The sequence below is a fragment of the Phodopus roborovskii genome, unplaced genomic scaffold, assembly GCF_943737965.1.
Source record: "Phodopus roborovskii unplaced genomic scaffold, PHOROB, whole genome shotgun sequence".
Classification (NCBI taxonomy): domain Eukaryota; kingdom Metazoa; phylum Chordata; class Mammalia; order Rodentia; family Cricetidae; genus Phodopus; species Phodopus roborovskii.
Window position 1 is genome coordinate 4,363,793 of NW_026126459.1, and position 24,688 is coordinate 4,388,480.

The following is a 24,688-nucleotide window of genomic DNA, read 5'->3' on the forward strand; positions in this document are numbered from 1 at the left end:
GGCCGAGGCAGAAGAATCTAGGGTTCAAAGTTAGCAAAGTGAGACCTTGTCTCAACAATAGCAACAAGAATAAATCTAAGGGCTATTTAAAAGTGTTTTGCATCAAGCCACTGAGTGCTGCATGCCTTTAATTCTAGCACTTAGGAGGCAGAGGTAGGCAGAAGTGGCTACAAAGTAAGAGCCTGACTAAAAAAATAAAAAAGTGTATTACATCTTTTACAAGCCTTTGTAATTATTCCTCTTTTGTTACAAATCTCTACTTTCATTCTTGGTATGATTTTCTGGATTTATTCAGACTGGCTTTTGGTTCAAGCATATTATAAGTTGGTACATTAATTACTTTTCTACTGCTTCCATAACAAAATATGATGCTTTCAGTGACTTGACTTTATCATCACTGGTTCTGTAGGTCTGAAATGAGTCTCACTGGGTTAAAATCAAGGTGTCCTTAGGGCTGCATTCCTTCCAAGTCTCAGGGAAGGCTGTTTCCTTTCCTTTTCCCAATCAGTTTTAAAAAATAACATGTGGGGAAGTAGTGACACACACACCTTTAATCCCAGCACTCAGAAGGCAGAGGCAGGTGGATCTCTTTGAGTTCCAGGTCGGCTTGGTCTACAAAGTGAACTTCAAAACATCCAGGGCTGTTATACAGAGAAACCCTGTCTCAAAAAAAAAAAAAAAAAAAAAAAAAAAAAAGGCCCTGCTGGAAAGAAAGATGACTGCTCTCCCAGAGGACTCAGATTCAGTTCCCAGCATCACATGGTGACTCACAGCTGCCTGTAACTTCAACTCTAGGGATTCTTGTGCATGCACAATCCTGCCACATCTTTCTACACCCTCAAATATAGATAGATGAATAAACCTTAGGAACATAGAAAATAAACCTTAAAAAAAAAAAAATAAAGCAATCTCATATGCTCATTACCAGTGTCTCCCAACAACACCCTGCAAAAGTAAAGGGCAGTGTCCATGATGGAGGCAGATTCCTTTGTTGTTCGTGTGTGTGTGTGTGTGTGTGTGTGTGTGTGTGTGTGTTTGTGTGTGTGTGTGTGTGCAGATATGTGAATGGGTGTGTATGTATGAGTGTACATGTATGAGCATATGTGTAAATGTGTGTGTATGTGGGCATATGTGTGAATGTTGTACCTGTATTTAGTTTAATGAAATTGTTGCCTATCTATTTTTCATACTATTTTTAAGATTTACTTATTTATTTATTATGTTTGCAGTGTTCTGTCTGCATGTGGGCCAGAAGAGGGCACCAGATCTCATTACAGATGGTTGTGAGCCATCATGTGGTTGCTGGGAATTGAATTCAAGACCTCTGGAAGACCAGCTAGTGTTCTTAACCACTGAGCAACCTCTCTAGCCCCTCTATTGGACTTTAAATTCCACTCCAATCTCTTTGAAGATGTATCTGATCATTGTATATAACAAAAACACAGTGTGAGTGTTTGGATGAGGTTTCCACTCTCCAGGAAGGGTAGGTTTTTGCATCAAGCAAGCCATTGTTGAAAGGGCTGGCATTTTAATTTAATGAGCAAAAGAACTGAGAAATGAGTCTTCCTTTGTGGAAGAATTGGGCTTATTTCGAATGCAATGTGCATCAATAGTGTAACTTGTGTGCTCCTGAAAGCTTTCCCAGAGTGCCTCATCTTGAACTGCCACTTTCTAACAGGAAACTCTCTTCTCACCTGAGGCATCTCTTATAAGTGGTCAAGTGCCCCTGGAGGAAAGCTGCAGCCCTCTGAAATACTCTTCTCTCTGGGACCTTTGTCTCAACTCCAGTCTGATGCCTTAGTGGTAATATGTGTTTAATGTCGCTATGTTTACTCAGTGAGAGAGAATCTGCAAAAGAAGTCCCACCTTTGCCTCTTCGTTTTGATGTCCCTGAAAGGACAAAGGGAGCCTGAAGTCACATGTACACACACACTTCCTCATGCAGCCTTTGTGTGTTTAGAAGACGAATGTGTCCCAGAGGCCCATGTGTCTAAGGTGTGGTCCCAGCTTGGCACTATTGGTAGGCTGTGGAACTTTTGATTGGTGGGTCCTTAACAGGAAGCCCTTAGGTCTTTGATGACATACCCTTAAAGGGAACTGTGAGGCCTGTCCTCCTCTCCATCCTCCTTCCTTGCCATGAGGTGAGTGATTTTATTCCTCTCATACTCCTGCCATCATATGTTGTTCCATGAACTAGGTCTTCCACGAGGCAAAACAAACCCTTTCTTTTTGTAAGTGGATTATCTCAGGTGGTTAATTACAGTGACAGAGGTTGACTGAAGGACTTGTTTCTTCAGGAATCAGGCTTTGTGAACATCCTGGTGCTGTCACTTTCCAGCCTTGTGATCCTGGCAAAGCCTCTTCTTGGGTCTCAGTTCTCATGTTTCTTCTGTGGCTAGGCTGAATAAGCTAATATATGCCTAGTGCTAAAAGCAGTGCTTGGCACATGTGGAGGCCCACTGAGGCAGCTCTGTTCCATCTTGACTTAAGGTCAGAGTTCAAATTTTTTCTTGCACCTTCAAAGTTAAACAACAGGATGTTTGCCCTAAGGTGTGGCTACTGGATGTCTTGATCCTCAAGACCAAATTACAGATTTTTGACTTAGGGAATGGTGACCAGATGTTTTGGGTATTGGGAAGGTAATTATGCTTGTTCTTTGTATCATGCCCTCCCCTTTTGCTTGGGGTATATAAGGATGATGAATAATAAACTTGGGAAACCTGGGGCCTTTTACAGTACCTGAGGGCCCTCGCCACTCTATTTTCTGTCTTTTGTCTATTTCTTTCCTCAATCCACACTCTCCTTCTCAGGAACATATGGACCTGACAGGCACATAGCAAACACTCGGTCAGTTACTAGTATCTGGTTAATGTATGTTAAGTAAGTACTTAGTCTGTACCATGTGAGGTGTACACATAACAATGAAAAAGGTAAACCCAGTTCCTTCTGCTATGGAAGTGATGTACATTCAGTAGGCATTCTGGGTAAAATCCCAGAGTAAAAGGCCCACAGTAAAAGCAAACAAGATGTTTACAAAGAGAGGTGCATGTAGTGGCCACCATGAAAGAAGACATCTGAGCAGGTACACATTTAGGTCTAGGCTGAGTGGAAATGGCTTACTTCTTAGATCTAACACATGAAAAAGGTAGGGCAAATGACAGAGTGAAAAAGTAGCCAATTAGCCCAGGTGGCCAGCAAAATTTCTGTGAGTGGTGTGTAACAAATTAGGGTTAAGTAGCAAGCCAAGGTGAGTCTGCTGGGAAACAGGGAGGAGCAGTCCAGAGTCAAGGAAATACATCTGCACATTCCCTCCTTCTGGCACATGGGAAACAGAAGGATGTCCAGCATTTCCAGAGTGTGATGAGCAAAGGGAGAAGAGTGGCTAAGAGAGAGCTGAGAGGTGGCTGTGTTGGGATGACCGAGGTGGAGGTCTAGATTGCACGCTAACTACCCTGGGGAAGCTGGGCACCATGGGATATGCCTATAACCACAGCAAGTTTCAGCCAGAATAAAAAGAAACATGCTAGACAGTGGTGGCACATGCTTTTAATCCCAGTACTTGGGAGGCAGACACAGGTAGATCTCTGTGAGTGAGGCCAGCCTCGTCTACAAAGTGAGTTCTAGGGCAGCCAGGGCTATGGAGAGAGACCCTGTCTAAAACAAAACAACAGCCCCCCCCCACAGGCTAAGACACCATCTTCAATGGCACAACATGGTCGTGGCATCCTGGAGACTGTGCCAAACCAGACACCTCTAAACCCTCCACATCTCCAGCATTGCCTCTGTGTCTTTCCTGCAGAATGGCTGCTGTTCTGTCCTACAGGTGAGAAATGGGAGCTCAGAGGTCAAGATCCTGGGCCCAGGCTTCTCAGAAGAGACCTGCCCCAGCCTAGCAGTGGGCCCTGTGCACCCTGGGATTAGCTGAGCTGGCTGAACCAGCCCTGTTGCCTGGAAGCAGACAGCTAGGGCCAGTGCCACCCAACACCTGCTGTGTACCTGGGTGCCACCGATGAAGCGAATAGAACTGAGGCCAGCTCCCTATTCCAGAGCCTGCAGATCTGCTACCACCTTTGGATTATAGTAGGGATGGAACCCAGGGCTTTGTAAATGCCAGACAGACACTCTAGTGAGCTATCAGCCTGAAACAGGTGCTTTTCCAGGCAGTTTTGTAACAAAAGGAACAAAGACGTGAGGAATGGTCAAAGAGGGTATTGGCTTAAGGGGATGTTGTGGGTGTCTGAAGTATCCTCCTGAGAGATTCATGGGTGATCTCTTGAGGGTGATGCTCCTGAGAGGTGATTGGCTCAGAGGGCACTGACTCCAACATTTACTGCACTTATGATTTAGGATTATTGGGGAGTGGGGACTGTTTGGAGGAATTGTTCATTGGCACATGCTTTTTTGAATGGTGTACTGGTCCTAACCACACACTGCTTTCTGCCTACCAAGGGAGAGCAGCTTTGTTCCTTCACACCCTTTTACTGTGATGCTTTGCTTCAACCATCACCCAGAAACGACCGCCACCTGACCATGGATTTGAAACCTTAGCAACTATAAGCCCAAATAAGGCCCGTTTAAGGGAGGAGACACTTGGTCACCTGAATACCCATAGGAATGACAGAGCTGACAAGGAGGAAGGAATTGGGGATTCAGTAGACCAGTTCTTGAGAAGGTCAAACAGAGCCAGGCATTGGTGGCGCACACCTTTAATCCTAGCACTCGGGAGGCAGAGGCAGGCAGACCTCTGTGAGTCCGAGGCCAGCCTGGTTTATGGAGTGAGTGCCAGGACAGGCTCCATAGCACCATAGCAATACAGAGAAACCCTGTCTCGAAAAACAAAAACAAAAACAAAACAAAAAAAAAAAAAAACAAACAAAAAAAAACAAAATAGAGAGAGAAAAAAAGGAGGTCCAACGGATGGATCCAGATCCAGATCTTATTGCCTCTGAGAGAAGCAGACATAGCTCATTTGGAGTTCCAAGAGGAAGCTGAGAACAAGGCTGGCACAGTTGTCAGGCCTGGGGAAGGTACTGAGGGAAGACTGGCCCATCACTCTTACCCTTTGATGAACTGGGAGGGAAAGGTCAACCTCCAGCATGTAGGGCTGGGGAAGAGGGCTAAAGACTGAGGACAGGAGATATGATGTTGCTGTTTGGGAAGGCAAGACCTTGAAGAGAGGCAGGAGGGGATGGCTGTTCCTGGGCCATTTCTGGCTGCGGATTTGTGTGGTAATGCTTATAGAGACCTAGGTTTGCCTGCTGCATTTGCCTGTGCAGGTGTGGAGCAGGTAGAAGGGGGTTTCCCTGGGTGGTGGAACATTGCCAGCTCAGTGGGACAAAGGGAGAGAGGATGTTTGCAAGGAAAGTGGTGTAAGATGGGATGAACAAGGCATGTTGGCCAGCAGCTCAGTCTTCCAGGTATATCTGCCCACAGCTCCCTGGGATTGTGTTTTAATAAAAACCTGGGAGCTCACAGAGGCCCGAGGCCTCAGCAGCGTTTCCTCCAGGACTAAATCCAGTCTTGGGAGTTTGGGAAGCTCAGTCTTTCATGTATGCATAACCCCCAACCCCGCCCCTCTGCCCTGATTTCCCAAAGGTCACCACTTGAGGTCACGTTCAACAAGGAATAGTAACACGCTAGTAACATGCTAGTAAGATCCCCCAAGATGATGTGGACCTAGTGCCGGTCTGAGTCCAGTCTAGAGATGAGAGGCTCCAGATGTGCCTAGACAAAACTTGGGAGGGAAGGGGAAGTGGAAAACAGGGAAGCTGTGATTCCATATTCTTTCTTTTCTCGTACCACCTCCCAAAGCCCCCAAGGGATGCAGCTCTCTTGGGGTCTGGGCATGTAACTGAGGAAGACTGGGTCCTAAGCAACACCAGGGACCTGGATTCTGGAACTGGGGCACAGGTGGGGAAGGGGTGTTGGGAATGAGGCCAAAGCCAAGTTAGAACTGGGGCACTTTACATATGGGACTTGCTTCTATGCAACCTTCCTCAGAAATTCTGGGAAATTGTGTGTCTGAGCCTAGATCAGTGGAACTGGCCAGGCCGGGGGGGGGGGGCATATATGGATAGGTGAGGTTTTAGGGCAGGCTAGGGGCAGATGTTGCTCTGTGAGGTCAGAGTGGCCCCCAATACCCACATTTAAAAAAAAGAGCCTCCTCCGAGTAAACCACGTTTATTTTGAACATTCAAATTTACAAAAACAAAAATGGTAACAAAACCATGACACAGATCTCACATGCACTCACATACATACACACAAGATCTCATGTTACTTATATACAGAATAGAGCCAAGTGAGGAGGGAGGGCAGTGGAGGGCACGCATTTCAGTGTCCGAGCATGGTGACCACTTCACATGCGTACTGCTGGCTGCTCAGTCTGGGAAGGGGCTGGTTCCTCACCCAGCAGGGGCAGGGGATAGGTTGGGAGGTGGGACCTGGGGTGGCAGGCTGCTGGAGTTGAGAGGTGAAGAGAGGAGACCCTTATCTGGGAGAAGACACTTCTCCAGTTTTCTCAGGCCAAAGGTGCTGGGATTTATAGGTAGGTGGGACACAGTTTGGGGAAAAATGAGAAGATGAAGCACAATCAGAGGGGACTCAAGGGTCATTTGAGCTCTCGGCCAGGCCTCAGCTTCCCCATCTGCAAGCCAAGGGTTGAGTTCCCTCCCACAGATGCTCATGCCTGTGGTCCCCATTTATGTATAACTGGTGAGATGATGCCTTGGGATATGAAACTGGCCACCACATGCCTCAGAGGTGGGAATCTGGCAGAGATCAGCTTAGTGCACCTGGCTTAGGCCTTGTCCAGAACAGGAGGTTGAGGAGGTGCCACCTCCGCCCTGCCTTCCTGCCTTCACTTCAGAGACTCCTTTCCTGCCCTGAAAACTGCAGCCCAAGTAAAGGCTGAGGCTTGAGCATAGTTGAGAGACCCTTCACTGGCTCTGAGCCCCACACCCCATCTCTGCTCCTTCTGCACTCAAGGAGGTGGCCCTGTCCTCCATGCATGTAACCCTGCCTCCAAACAAATAGCACTGTCACCAGTTGGCCAATTGATATCAGGCAAGTTACTCTACCTTCTCAGAGCCCTGTCCTCTCCTGCATCACAGGCTAAGAACAGTCCTACCTCTTCATACTGTGCTGAGAGGATAAGCCAGATGGTGCAGATAGAGCACTCTGCAGTTACAGTGTCTAAGGCTGCCTGAAAACCCATCTCCATCTTCATCAGACCTTGGGGGCAGCTCAGGGTCATGACTATCCTGTTGAGAGCAGCAGAAGGCATCAAAACTGGTCCACGTGCTCAGGGAATATTCATAGCCAACAGATAAGAACAGGAAAGAGAGAGCCAGTTCTTTCCCTGGTGATCCTGGTGATCCACACTCAGAGACATGCCCCTGTGTCTCCATTTTTTTCTCCTGGGGAGAGGTGGCTGAAGTTTAACCAGGGTGACCTGGCATGAGAATGTGGCAGAGGTGTCATTTTTTTATTACCACTGTGACAAAGCAGAAAGGATTGGAATGGTGTGTCTGGTGGGCTCACATGACCCAGTAGCCACATCCTTCCCAAGACTGTCCTCCCAAGGTCTCCTCTAAAGCTACCTCTTCTAGAACAATAGCAAAAGCCTGATGAGGCTCAGAGTCCCTGAGGTCTAAGTTCTGAATTCAGCTGTCACCCAGCAACAACATGAATGATAGACACTTGACCCAGCACTGGAACTGATGTCATTGGCTGTTACTGGGCAACCTGGATCTCAGCAGGTCTGGCTGAAGCCACCACAACTATCTTCAGGGGATGGAGGTGCTGAGACACGTAGTTGCTCTCAAAATGGAAACAGAGATCGGCAGGCCAGAGGCAAGTCTTGGACTCGATTCCCCGGCAAGGGCTATAACCTCCCACTCCTGCACCATGTCTCAGGCTGAATGGCCATTGGGAGAACAGACAGGGACAAAAGTTGGTGGGGACAGCCTGGGGTTGGATGTCCCACATAGATGTTGGAAAACACTGTGTCCTCTCAAATGCCTCCCTGCACAGGTATAAGCTGGACTCAAAGGCCCTCAACAACAGGCAGTATGGTACACAGAAGAGCACTGAGGAGGGACTCAGAAGTTCTGGGCCTGCCATGTTGTGCTATTCATTGCCCTCTCTCTGCTCTTCCCCATTTTCCACAAGGAAGAGCCTACAATGGGCAGTCTTTCTCAGCACTGACATGCTTCTGTGCTTCTGTGCTCTGGGGAGCTGGTAAGGACTCAGCCTCTAGCTGAGACACTCTCAGAGAAGCAAGGGTGAAGGATCCAATATGTGTCTGGTCTGTCTTGAGCCTTGTCCTTGACACTGACCCTTTGAGCCAGCTGTGACCCTAACCCCTGCTTTCCAGTTCCAGAACCTTCTATGCTAAGCCACTGTTCCTCCAGTGCTCTTTGTTTGCTCTGTCCACCAGGTATCATGGCTTGTCTCATGTTCTAAGTGTGGCGTTCTTAGAAGCGGCCAACACTATGGCCTCAGCTCACAGGAAAGCCAGGCCCAGAAAGGGTGGGTTCTTAAAGAAGGCCACACAGCAAGTCAGCAGCAGGACTGAGTATGAAACAAGGGGTCCTCTCTCTCACACAGTGCTCTGTCCTGTCTCTCAGTATCCTCCGGCCTTTCCAGGACCATGCAGAAGGAGTTGATATGATGGCTGAGCCACCCGGATTTGGCAGGAAAATGTCTCCTAGGACATGGTGCCTCTGCTTTGGATGCTCTCAGGCTAGGCTAGAGTGAACAAAGCCCTGTCGTGGGCATAGGGGTGGGGTGGTCAACCATGCTGGTGGGCAAAGTTGCCAGTGGGTACAGGGGATGATTACAGCCCTTTGGCCTCCAAGGTCTTGGTCCCTAGCTGTTAGGTGGAATCTGGGAAGGGAACATCCTGGAAACTGAGGCAGGGCTTGAACTGACAGCAAACCAACAGTCTTACCACAACACGCAAAGAAACTGGAGCAAGGAGGGAGGAGGAGAGGGGCAATGGGAACGATGATCCTGTAGCGCCTGTGGGCAACTGAGGAAGACAGATGAGGAGGGTCTGATTTTATTCATCACTGGCATCCCTTCTACAGCCTGTGTAGGCCTGAAGCACAGGGGATGAGAGGGTTAAAGGCCACCTCTCCCCACAACTCCTCAGGGAATGTTGGAATTAGTGCAGTCTGGTGTGGCTGGTGGGAGGGCAGAGTGTGTGCAGGGGAGAGACCATACCAACACATTGCCAGGAGTCAGGACTGCCTCGACTCCAGGTTGGACCAATTGATTTGAGATATTGGTCCCTACCTAGACAGCTGAGGGGACATCCATCCAGCACAGGGCATTCTGAAGGTGTGGGTGCCTGTGATGGGAAGTGGGAGTTATGGCCAGGGGTGTGGTAGGAGGGTCAGCACGTGAACAGGCTGAGGAGGGAAGTGCCCCTTCAAGGCAAGGGAAGGGCTCTGAACAAGGTGGCTCCTCATGCCTTGGCCCTCCCCTTGCAGACATCAAAGGTGGCCTTCTTTGCACCTCCGAAGGCCTCCACCAGCTTATCTTCCCAGGGGAGGACATTGCCTAACAGTGGTCCAGTGCAGTTGGCCATGCCTAGGACCTGGGCAGGTGTCAGGACATGGTCCCACAGGTTAAACTGTGCAATGTCACCGACGAAGGCCTGGGTGGCATCAAATCGGCCCCCCAGGGTATCCTAAGCCAAGCGAGCAACAAAGAAAGGAGAGAGACATGGAATGAGGGAAAAAGGGTAGAGATAACCAAGCCAGGCCCTATGCCTGCCAAAGCCAGGTTCCCAAGGTTCTAGCCCCACCCGAGGATGCTTCCTCCAAGGCTCTAGCCTCACTCCCAAGGCCCTTCTGTAGCACCACTCCAAGGTTTCAGTCTCATCCCAGGTTTCAGCTCCACCTGCTTCTTTAGCTCTCAAGCTGCCCATCTGCCAATGGGTGGGTCAGACAGCAGCTCACTGCTGTTTTAGCTTCCTCTTGTTTCCTTTTCATGGGCCCCAGATAAGATGGGATAATGACTTGGGGGTACATGCTACCTGAGCCTTACCTGCTCTTGGCCCAGGATAAGGATACCATGTGGCTTGATGGGGTGCCAGGCTGCCAAGTTCTCACCAGAGCCCCGAAGTTCACCGTCCTGGTATGCAGACCACAGCCCATCCCTGGTAGTCCAGGCAATGCAAATATGGTGCCAATTGTTGTCCTTCAGGCTCAGAGGCAGCTGGGCCACCTGGATATAGGACCCAAACCCAGGTGAGAGGCCCAACTTGGGAGAAAAGGGTGGCTTTGCAGCCAGCCTCACAGCTTTCCTCTAGGGACAGAATCCAAGGCCAAACTTGCATTCCATCCATTGTCTTTCTTGTCCTGACTTTCCCTCTTCCCATATGACCCCACCAAGCAGCTTCCTTCAGGTCACAGGCACTATCTGAAACTATGGTTTTCAGGGCTCCAAGGTCACATATGGTAGGGCAGTGTCTACAACCCATTTCCTATTACATGCTAAAACAGTGCCCACCACACAGTGGGGCTCATTCACTAGGCCACAATGAGCCTTGAACTCAGAGGCTGGGTCCTAGTGTCTGGCCCTGGATCTGCTACCAGCCCCTATGTGACCTTAGGGAGGCTGTCTTTTCTTCCAGAGCCTTGTCTGTAAAGTGCTAGAGAAAACACACAGTTGCTGCCTCTTCCTGCACCCAATGCAGACATGGCTAATCAATCATGAGCCTAGATGCAACCTGGGACTCTTACTCATGGTGCTCTAGAAGCCTCTGCTAATGGCTTGATGCTGGTCTGTGAGGTGAACACCACTGGTCTGTGGCTTTAAAGGGCTCCTTTATCTCACAAATGCTCTGAGATCATGACTTCACAAGGCATTCTCTGGTGCCTGCTGGATGCCAGGCCCCATTCTAGACTCACGTGGTGGGTCTGGGCATGGCCTGGAATGAATTGTGCCTGCATGGGAAAGCAGGGCTTCAGGGACAACATGGCCTGTGTCTGCTTATCTCCACTCTCAGCTTGACTGGATTTTGAATCACCCAGGAGATATGCCTCTGGGCATTACTGCTCATGAGAGAGTTTCTAGAGAGATCTAATAGGAGGAAGGCCTACCCCAAATGTGGTTGATGGGCTGCAGTTCCCAGACTGAATAAAATGGAAGAAGCCAGCTGGGAGCCCACATTCATCTCCTTCTGCATTGTGACCAGCCTCCTCACACTCTGGCCCTCACAGCTACAGCTGCTCTTGCCACCCTGCCTTCCCAAGATGGACTGTACCCCAAGCTGCAGGCCAGGATAAACCTGTCCTTAAACTGCTTGTCAGGCACTTTGCTATGGCAGTGAGATGTCAGAGCTGGAGGATGCAGGGGACGCCAGCGGGAGAGGCGCGGGGGGGGGGGGGTGGGAGAAAGTGCTGACAAAAGCCCCCTGGAAGGGCATCTAATCAGCGTGGCAAACCTGGTGCTTCGAGGCAGGAGGGGAGGAGGGAAGAGCCACAGGTCGGGAACAATGCTGGCAATGCTGTGCCCTGTCCAGGGTGCTGAACTCTCCATCTCGAGGGCCTTCTGCTGCCCTCTGCCAGGCAGCAAAGACCAAGATGAAGGGGCCAGGACAGCCCTCTTGGTCAACCCTGAGATCTTGAGACCTTAAGGCAATACAGTGACCCTCCTGAGCCACTGACCCCTGTCTCTTAGACACCCAGCGGAGCTCCCAGATGTATAGCTTGTGGGCTTGTCCCAGGCGAGTGTGACCTGTGGTATCTGCTTTTGGGGATCACCAGCAGCCTGCCTCTCCCCAGACAAGCCCTTTAGTAGTTCTTCCCCCCCCCCCGTTCAGAAGAATGCACAGGGCTCCGGGTGTAGATGCCTGTAGGCCGGCCTCTACCCACATGACCTAGAAGTCAGCCTGTTTTCCTTTCTTTAGCCAGCCCTGGATATGGATTGTCTACATTCCCAGAACTGAACTTGGCACACAATAGGTGTTTAAAGTGTCAACCCACATTTAGCACCGACGTAGTGTGGGGCACCTGTGCTTTGGGAAGCAGAGCCCACCTGTCCCCTGCCCCTGGTCCCTAAGCCCCGCCCAGTGTCCTACAATCCGCCCACCTTGTCGTTGATCAGCAGTTCCATTGGCTCAAGGCCGGCCTCCAGCAGCACAATCTCATTGGCTTGCCCGGGCACCGAATAGGAGAAGGGGGTGCCCTGGCCGGAGCCACCCGACCTGGAGCGCAGCCACATGCAGGCAGTGAAGGCATAGAGTTCTGGCAGTGCTTTGCGAACGCGGGCATACATATAGTTGTTGCGGATGGGGATGCTGACCCTGAAGGCATCCGGGGGACTGTAGGCCGAAGACCCTGGAAAGGGACAGGGCAGGGTCAGTGGGCACTGTGAAATGAGGGTTGATGGTTCCAGGCCACTAGGACACAGGTGTGATTGAGGGGGAGGCGTGGGGGTGCCAAGGGATTTCACCTCATCTACTTTGCCTCCGGGCTGAGAGGTGTGACTAAATTAGGCACAGGGGCTCTCTCTGGTCTTCGGATGTCCTGAGTTCAAATCTTACCATCATCTCTTTCTGACCCATGAGTCTCAATGAGATAAATACAACTTCCTTGAGCCTCCATTTCTTCAGGAAAATGGGCTAATGACACATTCTCCATTCAGCACAGTGAGAGTGGTAGGCCCAGAGTGGCTGTAATCATGGCTATTGACAGTCGTTCACCAACTTAAGAAGCAATCTGCAGTGCTCTATGTGTGGCAGGCTGGTTTTAAGTACCTTCTGTCACTTCCTCACAAGCTCAGGTATACCTGGGCACACAGAGGTTATTTTTTCAAGGTCACAAAGAAAGCAAGTGGCAGGACTGGGATTAGAACAAAAGGTCAAAGACAACTCAGTATAGAGACAGGGATGGAGCCCCAGGATGGGAGGTGATGTGGTGACAGGGGAGGGGGATGGGGAGGTGGATGAGGGAGGTTACCAGGAGTTCTTTCCTCTGTCCTGAAGGCAGTTAAGAGAGGAGGAGGCACTTCCCATGGTCCTCAGGGGTGTGTGTGGGGCACAGTAGCTGGACTTAGGGCACAGAGACCACTGCTGAAGTTCAAGTACTCAGTTGGGTGCCTCCCTGGAGCCCCTCAGGCCCACACTTCCCCTACAGCTGAACCCAGCATGGCCCCTTGGCTCCCACGGGTATTTCTGCTTCTGCTCTCCAGGCTTGGCTTAAGACCTCTCCCAGGAAGACACCCCAGCACTCCTAGTTCCCATCTCCCCATCTCGCCCTTACAAGGGCCCATGAGAGCTCATACGTCCCTAAGCCTGCTCCCCATCTCTCAAGTGAAGTCAGTGAGGCCTGAGGAAAGAAAATGACCTTTCAAGGTCACATAGCAAGTCTGTGACAGACTTGGAACTCAGGAGACCTGATACCTTCACCTACACCTACACTGTCTATTCTCTGACCCCCTGAGGGCTAAATAAATGACAGAAGGCTGGCAGATTAATAATAGGTGCTAATTATGGACAGCTGAATGTATGGCCATGGAGTCTGAAGGATCTGGTCATAGGTCTAGACCACTGACTCACTGGCTATGTGATCTTTAACAAGTCACTTGACCTCTCTCAAACTCACTGCCATTACCTATGAAGAACCCTGCAGTTAGTGCAGATTAAATCAGCCAGTTCCTGGACCCAGCAAAACCAGAAAATGACAATTAATTGCAGTAGCTTTGAGAATGACAGCAATCTCCCAGCAGGCTTTCTGTCATGTTCCACAGCCTCTGGAAGTTGCAGCCAGAGACCAGGGTCTGGTAGCTCAGCCATTTGCACCCCAGGACCTACCATGCTCCAGCTCTGCCACTCGACCCTGCAGGGCACCCAGTTCCTTCTCCACTTCCTGTCGCTGCTGGTGGCTGCCATGACTGAGGGCAGCACGTTCCTTCTCCAGCACCAGTACCTTCGCCAGCAGCTGGCCTTCCAGCTCATCCATCTTGGAGTGCAGGGCGGTGGGCACGGCTGGGGCTGGTGCTGAGAGGTTCCCATGGACTGGGAGCTCCTGCTGCTCCAGAGGAAAAGGAAGGATGGTGACATCACATGGAGATGCCATCACTCGGCTGGCCACCACAGGTGAACCTAGCTTCTGGTAGGCAAAGCTGAGACAGAGAAACAAAAGCAGGCAGCCTACCCACAGACAGAGCCTGTATGAAGAGGGAGTGAGAACCCATACAAGTTCAGCTTTGGAGTGGGAAAGGACCACATTAGCGCCTTCTAGAACCTTCTATGGCTGGGCCCCATGACACAAATCCCTCTCTAAGGGCTGGGACACAGCTGAGGGAGGGCAGGGCCTGCTATGATGCATTTGTGACCTACCAGGACAGGCCTGCTGCCAGGCCTTCTGGATGGGACTCTCGTAGTTTGGGACTGTGGTAATGACCCCAGACTCAAATGACAGCTACGGACTCAAACCCAGCTTGGGAACCAACCTCCTGTATGATGCTAGGAAAAACTGTATACTATTCTGAATTCATTTCCTCATGAAACAATTGTACTGTCATTTTGGAACCATTTTGGGGGATGATTATGTGGCAAATGCCAATAAACAGAGCCTACTGGCACTAATGTCCATCTCATTCAGGGTGTCCCAAGGTAGGTAGGCTCTGACACTATCCAGCCCAGGATGAGGAAGTGTTCATAGTCTCTCCTTGTCCTGTCTTAAACCCTAATGGGCAGAACTGAGGCAGGCAGAACTCAGACTGAAAAGGGCACTCGCTAGTGAACACATCACAGTAGGTGCTCATGAACATAGTAGGTGCTTGCAGCACACAGCACACGCTCATTCATGATTGGTCAATGAACAAACTGGGGGGACTCTGAGTAAAGGTGAGGGCCAAGTTTGAACTTGCCTAAGACCTCCAGTCCTTTGAGGCAATCTCACACCTCTTGTAACAGCCACTCAGCAGAGCTGGGGGCAGATGGGACATGGAGGGTGCAGGACTCCCCAGGGGGATTCATGACAGATGTTAGGAGCATGTGGCTGGGGTGATGAGCAGGATGGAGAGCTGTTTGAACCCTTAGTGCTCTCAGTGACTTCAGACACATGACTGCAGGCTCCCTGTGACTCCCATTGAGCTTCCCTGCCGTGAGAGATTCAGAGGGTGGGCGTGGCTTGTGTCCCACTGCTGTCTTTCCACACAACCCATGCACCGAAAGCACTGTGGCTGACACACACCCCAGCCAGGCTGTGCCTCTCTCTGTCTGTGCACCACAGTCCTCACCCCACTACCCTGCTCATGCGGGACAGTAGCAGTGCTGAGGATGAGGCCCGGCACCTCCTCGTCCTGAGGTCACATCACTGGTTATCACAGACAGAACCCTGATGCAAGGCACACACTTGTCTCCTTATCACAGGACAGGTTAAGAGGGATATCCAGTGTGTGTCACTAAGCAAATGACCAGCAAAGCCAGGGCTGAGTCACCTAGGCTGAAAGGATCTTTAAGTTGCTTCAGGGGCAGGGACAGTGCCTTGATGCTTGGAGTGCTCAAGGGATACTAAGAGACACCGTCCTGTTTCTAGCTGGGTGCCTCCTTCCCTACTCCTTCCCCTCCTGGAGTGACCTGGACACTGCAGCATTTGTCTGCTTCCTTCAAGGGGACACGCATGTGGCCAGGGGGAGCGTACAAGCTGTTCTTTGTCAAAGCACATGTTTGGTGGCACCAGGAAGCCAGGGATGAGGGGGCTCAGGGGCTAGGCTACAGCCCACCCCCACCCTAGCATGTGAATCAGAGAGACAAACACCCCCACCCAGCTTCCATCTGCCACAGGCACAGGCTGTGTGGTATGGGCTCGGGGCCTCGTGCCAAGTGGGCCCCAGCCTGAGATGGTAGGGGGACAAGTGGAGATGATGTCACACTGTCCCCCACTCAGTGCCTGATAGGGTAGGAAGGGAGGGCTGAACTCCAGGTGGGCTGTTGAGAGGCTGTGGTAAGAGTTTATTACATCTGGGCCTAGAGCCAAATCCCAGGGTTCTAGGCCCAGCTCGGCCATCATGAGCTGATGGGGATGGGGATGTGGGTGGAAGTGGGAGGCTCCTTAGTATTCAGCAGGGAACACCACAGCAGTATTGATGACACAAGACATGGGGCAAACACTTCTCAGCTGTTCCTGCACTCTGAAGACTAAGTTAGAGACCAGGGTGTTGAGGCTCAGAGAGGGTAGGCTGCCTTCCTGTGGTCACACAGCAGTCCAGTGCCCACTCCTCATACCAACCTTCACATTCTGAGTCTCAGTTTGTTCTCCTGCAAAGTGGGTATGTAATGTTGCCCTGGTTGCTAAGAAAGCCTAAAGGGATGGTCTCTGAGGCCAAGAAAGGCAGCTGTATCACACTGTGGACAACCTTACAGAGGCCCATAGGAGGATCCTACTAGTTTGACATGGCTGAGGTGCAGAAGGAATTGGGAAGCCAGCTGCCTTGGCTTCACGCAGCGGCTGCTTCTTTTGTGACAGAAGTAGTGGAAGGGCCTGACTTCAGGGTCCATGCAGCCCCCACCCTCCCCACTCAGCCCAGGTTCTGGGAACAGTAGTGCAGGCCTCTCTACCCAACTGTGTCCCTATTCTTCCAGCTTACGCCCTGGCTTCACCAGCTGAGTGCTTGTTGGCACAAGAGTAATATATTATCTCAGAGCCCATGGTGGAGTGCTGGCTATTGCCATTGCTATCAATACTACCTCCCTACCAGTGTTTTTGGGTTTGTTTGTTTTTTGTTTTTTCCAAGACATGGTTTCTCCATGTAACAGTCTTGGCTGTCTTCAAACTTGCTTTGTACACCAGGCTGGCCTAAAACTCACTGAGATCTGCCTGCCTCTGCCTCCCAAATGATGGGATTAAAGGCGTGCACCACCACTGCCCGGCCCTCATTATATCTTAAAGGGGCTGGAGACCTAGCTCAGTTGGCAGAGGGTCCCAGCACCACATAAACTGTGTGTTGTGATGCATACCCTTTGACCCCAGCCCTCAGGAGGCGAAGTCAGAAGGGCTAGAAGTTTAAGGTTATCCTTGGCTACATATTGAGTTCAAGGCCAGCCTGGGTTACATGAGACCCATATCAAAATTAAGTAAACAAATGTCTTGAAAGGACACACATTTCCCCATATCTAGTCCTGAAACAGTTTGTCAAATAATTACACTGGGAGAAAAGCTGGGCACAGGACAGTCAGCAGTTGGCACCACCAGATGTCAGGTGACTGGGGGAGGAGGTTCAGGCAGAAGGCAGGGGTGAGGGTCGATTCAGAATGAGGTGTCCATGTCCTAATACCCCAATTCCATCTCACCCCGAGACTTCAGCACACACTATTCCTTCTGCCAGGAATATGCTCTCTGCCCCTCCCCACCCTCGCCCAAGAGAGCTCTCCCAGATGGCAGCTTCCCTCAAACCCAAGCCAAGATGCTCGAAGAAAATAACAGGGTTCCAAGCTCTATCATGGCTTCTGCGCCCCCCTCATTCACTTGTTCATCCAGCCACTGTGTGCCCTGGCAATGCAGTGCCGGCATGACAGTCATCAACTTGTAGCTGCATGCTCTGCACAGCTGCTGGATTTTTCACTGTGGCCTCCAGCAAGCTGCTCCACCATCCTGACCCTCATGGTCGTCTGTGAAAGTCAGGCCACATTTTAGTACTTCCTACATTTAGGATGCAAGTGGTAAGATGTAAGGCAAGATCTAAGACGGTGAGTCGCAGGCGGCCCTCGAGCAGTTTTTAGTATTACTTTTATCATTACTGAGGGAATAGGGAGACTTTGGAGCTGGATGGCTGGATCAGGAAACCAGCTGAGGCCCCTGTGCACAACCCTGATGATGCCCAGCCTTTCCTGATGTCCTCAGCAAAAATAGGGACCCCCATCCCAGATAATTTACTCAGGAATCCTGGCAATAGTCTTGGCTCAGCCCCACCTTGCTGTGGGCCTTGGACAAATCCCTTGGCCTCTCTGATCCTATTCCCCTGGGTAGAGCTATTGGGGGGGGGACAACACATAAGCTCAACAGTTGTCCTCAGAGTTCAACAGAGATAAGACACTCAAAGCATCCTGGGCTCACTCTGTTAAGTTCATTCCTAATCTTTGACCTCATCCCACCATGGGCAAAGACTTCTGGAATGGCACAGTCCCTGACACCATGAATTAGTAGAACCATACACATTTAAACCATGGGAGTCCTGAGTCCTTTACACCCACCAGCTCAGGGAAGCTTGCAAATGACCAGGCCTGGAGGGCGAGGCTTGCTCCTGGGTGGGCGTGGAAACTTTTATAGTCACTTTGGGAAAATGTGTCACAGTACCTACAGATGCTAAATATATGTCTTTGCTGCTACCCAGGCATCCCACTGCTGGGAACAGGGCCAGCAGAAAGGATGGCTGATGGCCACCCAAAGAGACCATACACCATTCACAACAGCTTCAAGCTAGAATTAGACAGAACCTGAAGGTCCATCCTCAGAACAGGCTAGCAGTGATGGTGCTTCTGTGCCTCTAAAAAGTGACAAGTGGCCCCTGCCACAGATACCTGACTCAATGGCACAGGCATAAAGCCACTCAAGATTCAACTACAAGCAAAACTCATTAATGGTGGTACATACCTTTAATCCCAGCACTGGGGAGGCAGAGGCAGGCAGATCTCTGAGTTCAAGGCCAGCCTGGTCTAAAAGCAACAGGATTACACACAGAAACCCTGTCTCAAAAAACCAAGAAACACACACACACACACACCAAACAACAAACTCATTAATGATGACCACAGCCAGAATGAGGAGGATCCCAGTGACTTTGGGGGGCCCAAGGGAGCCTTCAGGATCTAACTGTTATCCTGGGAGTGCTTTTCCAGAGGCACTCAAGTATATCTGTCCAGACCTGTCCACTCCAGATTTGTGTCCTTTATAAGTGAGACATGAACCCTTATAGACCATGGGCATCTGGTAGACCACAGAAAGGGCCTCTCTTCCTGGGAGGACAAGAGACTTTTTAAAAGGTCTTAGGGTATCCCTTCCCATTCAACAGATGGGGTCACTGAGGATCAGACACAGGAGGGTCTGAGGTCACAGCAAAAGGGTGGCAGATAGATACAGGGTTTACAAAGCCAGACTTCTTGCTAGGATAAAGGCTTGCCACTTACAGGCCCAGTTAGGAGCCTTTCACAGCCCAGCTCACACATTTTACAGACATGAAAACTGAGGTCTGGAAAGGGAGTGTTCCAAAGAATAAGTATATCGCATGCAGTTGCCCCATTTAGAGCGGCAGGGTATCTAGGAAGCATCTGCTCTGTTGTAGGGTTAGGTTTTTCTGAGATGGAGTTTCATGTAGCCCAGGATGGACTTAAACCCACCATGTAGCTGAGGATGACTTTAAAGTCTCATCTGTTTGTTTCTGCCTCCTAAGAGTTGGGATTACAGGTATATACCATAATGCCCTGTTCAGTGTGTGCTAGAGATTAGGCCCGGGGCTTCAGACATGCTTTGCAAGCACCCAGCCCCTCCCTGTAGAGTCTCTACAAAGGGGAATCCTGACGGGGTAAGGGTCAGAAGTCTGCATCCCTCAAACTCTGAGCCTTCTGGTCCCCTCTCTCCAGGACAGAAATGTACATAGCCTGTTTCACATGACAGCCACTGAAGAAGCCAATGTATAATACATACCTAAAAAGGGCCAGCTGCTCCGGCCAGCCTCAGGGGAGCCTCCACACCAGCAGGGGCAGCCTCTGAGACCCGGCCAGCACCATGCTCACTTGGCCCCCAAAGACAAAGGTGAGCACTGCTGTCCCTTGCATCCTCTCACTGTCTTCCTGGGTGTGGAGTCAATATGAATACCCAGACAGGACCATGGAGCTAGATGCTCACAGGCCAAACCCAGGCTCTTATGCTGGGTGACCTGGGGCCAGTGTTTTAACCTCTCTGAGATGATGTGAAGTTCCGGATGTGTGGTAAGTGCTTAGTAATACAATGACCATTGTTAGGATATCAGCTTCCCTGAACCCAGTGTCCACTGGGATTCCTTCAGGATGCTCTTTACCATGGCTCTACTCCAGAGGGGCGGCAGGGTGATGGAGCACAGTGCTGTGTCAAGGAAATTCTGTCTGAACCAATCCTGAATCTTTACTCTACATGTACATTAGTACAAAAATGGAACTCTGGGACACACCAGCATGACCTGATGCCACATAAATGGACTGGCTCCCTTGGAAAGTGGTTCTTGGCCATAGTCAGGAGAAGTCAACCTCCTCTGACATGGGAACAGCACTCAGGGGACTTCAGCTAAAGGCTCCATTCAACAGACTGAAGTTGCCAAAGGGAGGCAACTTGCACTTATCCCCAGAGGCTAGTGATGATGGGAAAATGGTAATTCTACTCTGGCCTGTTACAATGCCTACCGGGAGACTAATATCAGGGGACGGCAAAAGGGCAGAGAATAGTTAGATTAATTAAGAAACTTCCCCCAAAACTTTTTCAGTGAACAATGAAAACTAAAAAAAAAAAAAAAAGCTTTCTCTGAAGCCCCTAGGCACGGCTTCCACCTCAGGAGGGTATGAGGGGGAGGCCAGTAGTATCATGTCTCCATCTATTGTAGTCAGGCCTGGCTGGAAGAGACAGGGTGACCCAGAGGTACACAGGTGGGTGGCGATGGGGGACACTCAGGGTATGGCCAGGGCAGGCCTCTGGGAGGAAGGAGTCTGGAGCAGGTGCGGTATGTATGGGGGAAGTTGAACTGACCCAAGAGAAAGCAGGAGAGACCTGAGAGATAAGGCCAAGGAGCCAGGTCAGACTCAAGCAGGTGGCCAGGTTCAGGCTGAGGAGTGTGCCCCCATGAAGGAATCCCAGGGTAGGAACACCCCCAGATGTCTCTGGAAGTGAGGGACCAACCAAGAGGCAGCTGGGAGTGCTCACAGAGATGCAGGTAGATCTGTGGGTCATGTGGAGTGAACCCTGGAAGCCACTGGGTGTGGCTCAGCCCACCCAGGAGACCACCCAAGAAGGATCTTGAAGCAGAAAGAAGGAAGAGACCCTGTGGTACAGTGAGAGGGGGTAGGTAGATGCATCTAGAAGCCAAGAAGGGAAGCAATATGTGGTCAGGGGCTGGGGGGGGGGGACGTGTCAGATGTCTGAAAGGAGCCAGCAAGGCAGACATTAGAAAATCCCTTCAGGTCACGACCTCTGGGGGCATTAGCAGGAGTGAATTCAGGGGGACTGCATCGGTGACAGCAGACCTGTAAGTCTTGGACTTCTGCCCAGACTGGATGAGAAGGGAGGAATACATCCATGGCCTAGGGATGCTAAGAGTCCCCACTGAGAGTGGCAGCATAACCCCAGAGGTTGACTCTGGCTGTTGCCAAGCTCAGAAACCAGACCTGGAGGTATCATGTCCACTGCACTCAGCAAACCCAAAGGGAAGGATGTAGGGAAGCTGGGGCTCCCCAAGCCTGGGAAGCTGACCTGCTGCCAAATCCCATGCACCAGGATCCCTCTGCCTCAGCAGATCAAGAGCCAGGCGCCAGGGAGCAGGGCCAGGGTCAGCCCAGCTGGACCAGTCACACGTGGGAGGAGCCACCTGTGCCATCTGTGGTGTCAGGGCTAGGGCAAAAGGGAAAGTTGAGGAGACTCAAGTGGTTCTCACTTTAGTACAGTCTCCTTGAGGGAGAGTCTCCTCTTGGTTATGTTTGTATATTTTCGATGGAGTGCCTGCTGGCATGTACAGGCGAGGAGACTTTGAGCTTTTTACTTGGTCTTTTTCCTGCTCTTGGGTTTTGAAACCTCACCCCTGGGCAGGGAAGAAAGGTGCTGGCCTGGCTGGTCTCCCCTTCTGTTGCTCAACTCAGGAGGTTCCAGCTCAATTTCCTCTCTTTCATATAGGGAGTGGAAGCCTTGGGCGTGCTGTGGGGAGGCTGTGATCTGCCACCTTGAAGGTGGGGGTGTGAGCAGCTGATTTCCCGGTGGTCTTTTGGGCTAGGGCCTACAACTTTCCCCATGGGCATCTCCTCTTGCACCCTCAGATTGAGCGTCGAGTGGCATGCATACTTTCTTTCCCCATTTAGTTCTCTCAGGCTCTCTCCTCACCTCTGCCCGACTTCAGCCTGGGGAGACATCAGGGGCCATAGCATTTGCTCCATTTCTCCTCGCTGTCGTGGACCTAACTGTGTCTGGAAATCAGTTCATGCCTGGGGATGGCCAAGGCTTCCTGGCTGTTTATCCTGCCCAATCTGTATCACCTATACTTCCCCAGACTGGCAATGTGTAACAGGGAGAGAGAGAACCATAGGTATAACCAATCAATGGGCTTAGCATCACACACACCCAGAGTAGGATCCCTATTGCCCAGGCTGGCTGTGTCTGACCTGGAAAAGGAGGAGGAGAGGGTTAATTGGGTCCCTATTGGAGAGTCATCAGCTGACTCCCCAGGAACCCAGAGCTTCAGGTATATAAAGCTGGGCGTGGCCGAAGGGCGGGAGGTGGTGCAGAGAGGTGAGGTTGGTGTTATTGGGGCACTCTTGGTCATGAGAGGAGCACTTCCTAACAGTAACGAGTGTGGGGCGGGTGCTGCTCTGGGTTCCGGTAGAAGGACATCTAAGGAGAGCCTCCTATGTGCCAAACATCCTCACACCTGCCTCCCAATCAATTTCCACTACAAGTGGACACTGTTCTCCCACTCTAGTGCATCGGTCACCGTAACAGGCTCCCTGGAGCGTGCACCGGGTGAACAGACGGCAGTCCCGGGAACCTGGGATCCGCACGTCTCAGGCAGGGCATTGTCCCCCACCCCGTGTCTGCGACGGCGCGCCGCTCACCTCGATGCGCTCGATGCGGTCCCGCAGCGCGCGCACCGCGTCTTCCAGCTCCAGGAGCAGCGCGGGTGAGTCCCAGGCGCCGTCGGCCATGGTGTCGCGGCGCGGCCCGGCATCCTGGAGGCCGCGCGGCAGGCCGCTCTCGCAACGGCCCAGCTTGCCGGTAAGCTCGCGGATGGTGTCCCGGTCTGCGCGGATGCGCGCCTCCTGCTGCAGCGCCGTCTGGCGCAGCTGCTCCGCTGTGCTCTGCAGCAGCAGTAGCTCTGCGCGCTCGCCCGCCGCGTCCCCCTGCTCGGTCCCCGACGGGCAGGCGGCTGCTAGCGGCGTGCAGAGGAAGCGGCTGAGCAGCGGCCCGGGCGGCGGCGGGAAGACGCTGGCAGCAGGCTCTCCCGGCAACGCCGAGGGCCCGGCCGAGCCGCCAGCGCCGTGCAGGGCGCTCAGGCTGCGCTGCGGGCCCGGGGCGCCGGCGGCCGAGGCATTGTCGGTGCCGCCCGGCAGCGCGCGCGCGGGGCTGGCCGCCAGGGGCACGCTGGCGATGATGCAGATGACGGCACCGAGGAACGCCAGCATGCCCGCGGCCAGCAGCACAGCCAGGAACTTCAGCGTGAAGCGCGGAGGGGGCGCGCTAGGGCCCCGGCAGGAGCGGCGGCGGGGTCGGGGCGCAGGGCCCGGGAGCGCGAGAGCCGGAGCGAAAGAAGCGGAGTTGTCACCGCGGCCGCTGCTGCCGCCGCTCTGAGCCCGCGAGGCGGGAGGAGGAGAAGGCGGGCGCAGCAGCCCCGCCCCACTCGCTCCCCTGGGGCCGACTGAGGCCCAGCCCCGCACTCGTTCCGTGCCGGGAGCCCGGGTACGTGCGCCACGCCCAGGACTTCATCTCACGCGAAAAGCGGTGACTGGATGGCTACCCGGTGGCTGAGTGGGTTCCAGGGCGACCCTGTTCTCTGGGCTCTGTTCCTCTCCTGGTCTTCCGGAATGCAGACAACTGAGACCCTGTGGGGCTCTGGACTCAGCATGCTGCAAACTGGGTAGTAGTTAACACTCAGCATGAACATGCTCACGATAAAAATGAGGAAACTGAGGCCTCTGGGCTAAGCATGATGCTGGCTTGGTTGCAATTAACACTCAGCGCAAACATGCTCACGATACAAAAAGGAAACTGAGACCCATGGAGGCCAAGTGGTAACCCAAGGTCACACAGCTAGTATGCATTTGGAGCAGCATTTGAGGCCAGCCACTCTGCTTGTACAGAACTAGTATGATGGGAGTTGGGGAGCAAAGAGAAAGCCCTCAAGGTGAGGAGGCGATTTGACCTAACCTATTTCTACTGTGGTCACCTGAGTGTCTATCACCTGCCACCTCCAAACTTCCTAGCAGAGCAGGGTTTACTATTCTCCATCCCTGGGATGGATGGCACCCTTATCCGAGTCCTCGGGCCTGCAAGCATCAAGGTTCCCAGAGGAGAACCCCCTATCTCCCTGCAGCCTTCATTAGAGTGGCCGGTGGAAAGCAAGCTGGTGGGCACCAGGACCAGGCAGGAGTGGGCTCTGTGTGTGTGTGTGTGTGTGTGTGTAGGTTTTACTTTATTGTGTCATATATATATATATATATATATGTATATATATATTCTGTTGGAAATTAACTTCACAATTAAATATTTTAAAAATCTTGTCACCCTTTCCAGTCCAGCCCCAGGCCTGTGTTTCTGCAGGCTGTCTCTGCCTGGGGTGGATTCCTGGACTGAAAGAACTCTGGGAAGCCATGATGGTCCCTGCTGCAACCTGGGCCTCATGGGAATTGCTGAGTCCTGAGCCAAGCCTTGACCTAAAGGGAAGGCCATCTCAAAGTCTCTGTCCCACAGCTTCAAGTGTAGACATGACTGGGAGAGGGACC

At 51.8% G+C, this 24,688-nt stretch overlaps 1 protein-coding gene across 1 annotated transcript; it reads right to left on the reverse strand.

Annotated features, from left to right (window-relative positions):
- Positions 1 to 6,164: 6,164 nt before the first annotated feature.
- Nptxr (neuronal pentraxin receptor) lies at positions 6,165 to 23,668 on the reverse strand (the record flags this gene model as incomplete). The annotated part of the gene is made up of 5 exons (XM_051189387.1): positions 6,165 to 9,697; positions 10,057 to 10,236; positions 12,106 to 12,353; positions 13,829 to 14,045; positions 22,805 to 23,668. Coding segments are annotated over 5 exons (1,734 nt in total), but the record flags the coding sequence as incomplete, so codon positions are not given.
- Positions 23,669 to 24,688: the final 1,020 nt, after the last annotated feature.